Here is a 5,596-nt window from a genome sequence, read left to right as displayed (position 1 = left end):
TGGTACTGGAGATTGAATCCAGGGTCTTCTTACTGAGCTACTTCTCCAGCACCTTTTTTTTTTAGTTTGGTTTTTATTTTGAGGCAATCACTGATTACCCAGGCTGGGCTTGAGCTTGCCATTCTCCTGCCTCAGCCTCACAGAGTGCTGGGATTACACACTCCACCACTCATAGCTCCCAGATATTCTGCCCCCACCCCGCTTTTTCTTCTTGGTACTAGGGATCGAACTCAAGACCTTGCGCTTGTGAGGCAGGCGTGGTGCCACTGAGCTAAATCCCCAGCCCAACTCCCAGATATTCTTGTGGAAGGCAGAGTTATCATTACCTTTGTGAACCAAAGAGCACTCTAGACCCACTCTATTGAGGTAGGGACTGAACCTGAAGAATTCTTACTACAGTTCAGGCCAGTGGGGAACGCTACATACAACAGAAACAAAGGCAGGAGGATTGTCTTGAGTTCCAGGCCAGCCTGGGCTACATAGTTCAAAGACAGCTTGGACTGCATAGTGAGACCATCTCAAAAAAACAAAACCAACCCCTTATTTTAAGAGCAGGGCCATCATGGGCTAGAAGCAGAGCTCAGAGGTAGAATGCTTGGACAAGGCTCTGGGTTTGATCCCCAGCAATGGAGGGGGAAAAAAGGCAAGTTGTCCCTTGCAAAAGACACCTAAGGGCCAAGCACAGTAGACACCCCTATAATTCCAGCACTCTGGGAACCTGAGGCAGTGCCCAGGTAATTTAGCAACTTTGTGAAACCCTGTCTCTTAAAAAACTTTAAAAGGCTGGAGAATGTAGCTCCATCCAAAGGATTTCAGTTCAATCCCTAGTACTGCAGTGAAGGAAGGGAAGAAGAAAGGGAGGAAGGGAGGAGGCAAAGAGAAAGAGGCAAGCAAGGTGGGGTGGTGGCACTCGCCTGTAATCCCAGCACTCAGGAGGCTGAGGCAGGAGGATCGCTGCGAGTTCAAGGCCAGCCTGGGCTACATAGCAAGACCCTGTCTCAAAATATCAAAAACAAAAACAAGAAGGAAAAAAGAGAAGGAAGAGAAAGAGGGAAAGAAATTAGGGGAAGGAAGGGAAAGAGAAAGGAAGGAAGAAAAGAAAAGGAAGATCCACCGCCTGCCTTGCAAGTGCAAGATCTGGAGTTCGATCCCCAGTACCAAAAAAACAAAAGGAGGAAGGGAAGAGGAGAAAGGGACAGACCTACTTAGGGAGGCTGAGCCTGCTGAGTCTGCCCAGAGCTGGGTGGTGTGAGGGTCACCCTGAAGAGGCCTCTCAGCAAGGCAGATGAATAGCATCCCCTAGGTCCATGGTTTTTTCCTTTGCAGCTTCTTTAGGACTCTGGAAACTGCTCAAGTCCAGGCGAGAAGGGTCTTTTGGCTTGAAGATCTTGGCAATCAGAAGTAGTACCTCTCTCTGTAGTCACTAATCACCCTCGAGACTGGCTCAACCTACCTGTGAGCTGCTTCCTTCGCTGATACATCCTCCTTCCCCAAGGCATTTGTTTAGTTGGCTAATTCCCCTCAGTAATTGGTTTTGCAGCTCTGTTAGTTGTTTCCTGTGTCTATTTTGTTATACGGAGGAAAAGGAGAACTCTGAGTGGGCCAAAGGGATTGCAGACACGACGCCCGCTCCTGAGGTGCACAAGTGGCGAGCCTTTCGCTTCTGCTCTCCTCCTCCATGTCACTCCTGGCCCGGGACACTGGGGACACTGGCTCAGGAGCACCACTGGAGCTACGGTGGAGGGCGAGGGTGGGCCAGGCCCCAGCACCCGTGAGCTACTGGGGAGACGGTGGTCATCTCTGTGGAGGTGCTAGAGAACTTGGGGGACACTGAGGGAGAGGAAATAGGGCAAAGATGAGCTCAGCACCCCCCAGAGAATGGAGCCTTTGTATGGGGTACAGATGTGGGACAAGGGGTAATTGTGTGGGAGGACCGGAAGTGCCCCACAGACTGGCACTGCCACAGTCAGTACCAAATCCATCCCTCTCCTGCCCCAAAACTCCCTCTGCCCAAGGGGCTAAGACCTCGTGTGATGGGGAAGAGCAAAGTGTACCTGAGGCTACAAAGGACTGGCTGATGACAGTGAGTGCCCACCCTCGCTGCTGTCCCAGACCCAAGGAACAAGAGGCAGGAGAAAAAAGACAGAAGCAGCTTTTACTATATTTACATCCAATAGAACTTCACAGGGAACAATCCTTATTGCACTGGTCTGGGCCCTGGTGGGTGAGGCAGTCCCCAAGAGTGGACAGGCAGGACCAGAAGAGGCAGCAGTTCTCCCTGAGGAGCTCATAACCCCTCCAGCTCCTGCTGCCCAGCTTTCAAGGAGCTACAGGCAATGGTGCCCTACTTCCCTCTTTCTCACTCTGTAAAAACCTTAGACGCAAAGGGGCTGTGGGTCCAGAATAAATAATTTAAAATAAAATACAAACACTCAGGAGAAAGGCATGGAGAGCCTGGGCTCCTTCAGCAATGCAGGGATGACGGACCCTCACTGGAGAGGATGGGACCGACACCCCTTCCTCCCATCCAGGGAGAAGGCTCAGCAGCTCTGTATTTTTTCTAGTGGTTTTTTAAAACAAAACTTCTAAAATGAGCAGGACAGCACATGTCTGTGGGTGTCCTGGAGAGCAGTTCCTGGAGAAGGACAGGGAAGACGAACTGTACCAGCTCCCCCAACATCAGCATGAACAAACCGGGCAGGCTGGAGATGGAGAATTGTGACTTTTGGTAACACTGCGTCCTTCTTCCTGCTGCCCACGCTTAGAGCCCGTGGCTGAACAGCGCCCAGCCTGTTCCTCACTCTTCTGTGAAGGGGACAAGAAAACCAGCTCTCTCGAGAATCCTTCCTCACCTCCCCACCCAGGCTGGAGAGGGACGCTGAAGGGTCCCTAGCACTCCAGAGGTGCTCCAAAACATCTCCGGCAGTCAATGGCCTTGGGGGTGGGCATCTGTGCCCGCCGCTGCCTCAGCTCCTCCTTGCCCATGCTGCCGGCCAGCTTGTTAAAGGCAGACTTGTACTTCTTGTCGAAGGCCGCTAAGGAAGAGAGTGGAAGCCAGCGCACTAGGACCCTGCCTCACACTTGGTCCTGAGTCCCCACACTTGCCACCCCCCAGCTGCTTCCTCACCTATGTCCACGTGGTCCTTGCCCAGAGCGGCCAATGTCAGGAACAAGATCTCGCGGTAGATGCCCCTGCAGAGCCAGAGGGTGAGTGAGAGAAGAGTTCGCGGCCAGCAGAGTCAGGGAGCACCCAGAAGCAGCGTCATTACCTCTGCAGGTGCAGGCCAGAGGGAGGTGGCCCCAGAGCTTCCAGGAGGAGCCCCACAGCCTTGTGCACCTCGTTGAGTCCCACATGGCGCAGCACTGACTCCAACAGCGCCAAGCTGAGACACGTGGGCACTGGGCCTGGCCAGGCCACGCGCTGTGGGATCTGGCCTGTGAAGGAAGGGAGGTCACCAGGGTCCCTGACCCTCCAGGCGGGGCCCGGTCCTCCCATCCTCGGGCCAAACGCCGGACTCACTGTGGACCCTCCAGAGCACATACAGGGGTGGACAGCTGTTGGGGTCTGGACTCAGAATATCCCACAGCAGCCGCACCTGCACAGAGGCTGGGTCAGGCGCAAGCCAAGGAGAGGGGGCCTGCAGGGGCAGAGGGAAGACGGGCTCACAGAGTGGGGGCAGAGGACAAGATGCGGAGCGAGCCGTCCGAAGATGTACAGAGACACCACAGGACACAGCACAGCAAACGGGAAGAGGAGGAACGTGAGCGGGTAACGGCAAGGACTTGGTTTTGTCATCTGCCACACCTCCAGAGCCTGAAAACTGCCGTAACCTACAAGATGCTTAACAAATAACTGCTGGGATGAACAGACGACTGTTAGCACATCATTCTGTAGGCACCAGGACTTCACGTGGTGTCTGTGCTGCAGCCCTGGGAAGTCAGTGCTTCTGCCGCCTTACAGAGGACAAATCAAGGTTGTGTTGGAGCTCAAGAACGAGAGGGATACTGGGCACCACAGCCTCCACAGCCAGGCCCTTTCTACACTGCTCTGCCAGGGACACCCAGGGCTAAGAGGCCAAGAGCGGAGTGGCAGGGAGAGGAGCTCTCTGGGCAGCAGGGACCACATGGGGACACTGACCTGTGGTGGTGGGGGCCCGTCACAGGAGGCCAGCACCAGGCCTGGTAGGATGCTAGGCAGGCGCAGCCGTTGGAAATACCACAGAAGGTTCCAGAAGATGATGGGGTGGGCAGCAGGCAGCTCAGGCAGTGCCAGTACCTCACTGCCTTCGTTCTCTACCAGTGACTCCAGCTCCTTACGCAGCACCAGGGGGCTCAGATATGCCCACGCTCCACGCTCGACCCGCCGGGGGGTACCCTTTCAGGCACACAGCAGATGGATATGGGCCCTAGGCCATCGTGAGCCTCTCCCCCTCAGCCCTCAGGCCCCACACCTTCCAGGATTGCCCTTGCCCTCCATGTCCACCTTTTGGCCCCCACAGCTCCCATCCTCACACCCCTGCCCCTTGGACCAGTCCTTACCCCCATGTGCCCATTGCAGAGCTGGGGCTCATCCAGGGCAAGGCAGAGCCTACGGTCACTGAGCACAGGGCCAGGCCCCCCAGGGACAGGAGCATCTCTGCTGCCACCGGCACCAGCAGGGGCAGGCTTGGGGCTGGGGACACTGCGGAGAGACAGCAGAGGGCTCGGCTCTTGGCCCGCCACCTCCCCGCCCCACCCACAGCAGTGCCCTGCTCTGGGCACCTGGGTTGAGAGTCAAGGGTCTGGACACTGAGCAGAGGCACGAAGGGGCAGGCACAGAAGGGACACGTCGTGTTGAGGTTGGAGTCGTCAGGGGCCCAGCCAGCCATGATCTCCTCATCGTACACCAGCGAGTCACAGGCGTGGCACAGGGAGCAGCTGGACAGCAGAATCTGCAACGAGGAGGTGCCGGCAGGTGGGTCCCGCCAGGCCTTGGGGCCTCCCCTCACACCCCTGCCAACAGCCGTGTGTGCAGCAGGTCCTCACCTCCAGGGAAGCGGGCTGTGAGGGTCCAGGCACATCGCTGAGGCGCTCTGAGGAGCGGCGGAGGCTCAGGCTGCTGACAGAAGACTCGGAGAGGTCCCACTCACTGCCCAGGGAGGCTGAGCTCTGCCACGACGCCGGAAAGCTTGGTCAGCAGCCCCACGCCCTCTGCACCCGGGGCTCCCTCGGGCCCATCCTGAGCAGCCTCCCAATGAGCAGGCTGCCAGGGCTCCTGTGCCTCCCTGCGGGTACCTCAGAGGCAGTGGATCCAGGGCGCTCCCGGGGCCGAAGCAGGCTGTCCATGGGGCTGCAGCGGGCTGGAGCAGGCAGGTCGGGAGGCAGAAGCTTGGTCAGCAGCCCCACGCCCTCTGCACCCGGGGCTCCCTCGGGCCCATCCTGAGCAGCCTCCCAATGAGCAGGCTGCCAGGGCTCCTGTGCCTCCCTGCGGGTACCTCAGAGGCAGTGGATCCAGGGCGCTCCCGGGGCCGAAGCAGGCTGTCCATGGGGCTGCAGCGGGCTGGAGCAGGCAGGTCGGGAGGCAGAGCCGGCGGAGGGATGCGCGAGGCAGGGGAGC

The 5,596-nt window shown here is 57.6% G+C and overlaps 1 protein-coding gene across 1 annotated transcript in view; it reads right to left on the bottom strand.

Moving 5' to 3' along the window:
* Positions 1-2,135: 2,135 nt before the first annotated feature.
* The window catches only part of Dennd4b (DENN domain containing 4B), a 13,929-nt gene continuing 10,468 nt past the window's right edge, over positions 2,136-5,596 (bottom strand). The window contains 9 exon segments of the mRNA XM_033758284.1: positions 2,136-3,035; positions 3,128-3,192; positions 3,270-3,435; positions 3,521-3,638; positions 4,139-4,375; positions 4,540-4,681; positions 4,762-4,931; positions 5,026-5,148; positions 5,475-5,596. The exon segment at positions 5,475-5,596 is cut by the window's right edge and continues 15 nt beyond it. Of these exon segments, the coding sequence (XP_033614175.1) occupies positions 2,890-3,035; positions 3,128-3,192; positions 3,270-3,435; positions 3,521-3,638; positions 4,139-4,375; positions 4,540-4,681; positions 4,762-4,931; positions 5,026-5,148; positions 5,475-5,596 (1,289 nt within the window). The 3' untranslated portion in view covers positions 2,136-2,889.

This window comes from Fukomys damarensis, unplaced genomic scaffold, assembly GCF_012274545.1.
Source record: "Fukomys damarensis isolate Sample0158 unplaced genomic scaffold, DMR_v1.0_HiC HiC_scaffold_33, whole genome shotgun sequence".
In the NCBI taxonomy this organism is placed as follows: Eukaryota; Metazoa; Chordata; class Mammalia; order Rodentia; family Bathyergidae; genus Fukomys; species Fukomys damarensis.
Note: the sequence above shows the minus strand (reverse complement) of the source record. Positions and strands in the feature narration are given on the sequence as shown.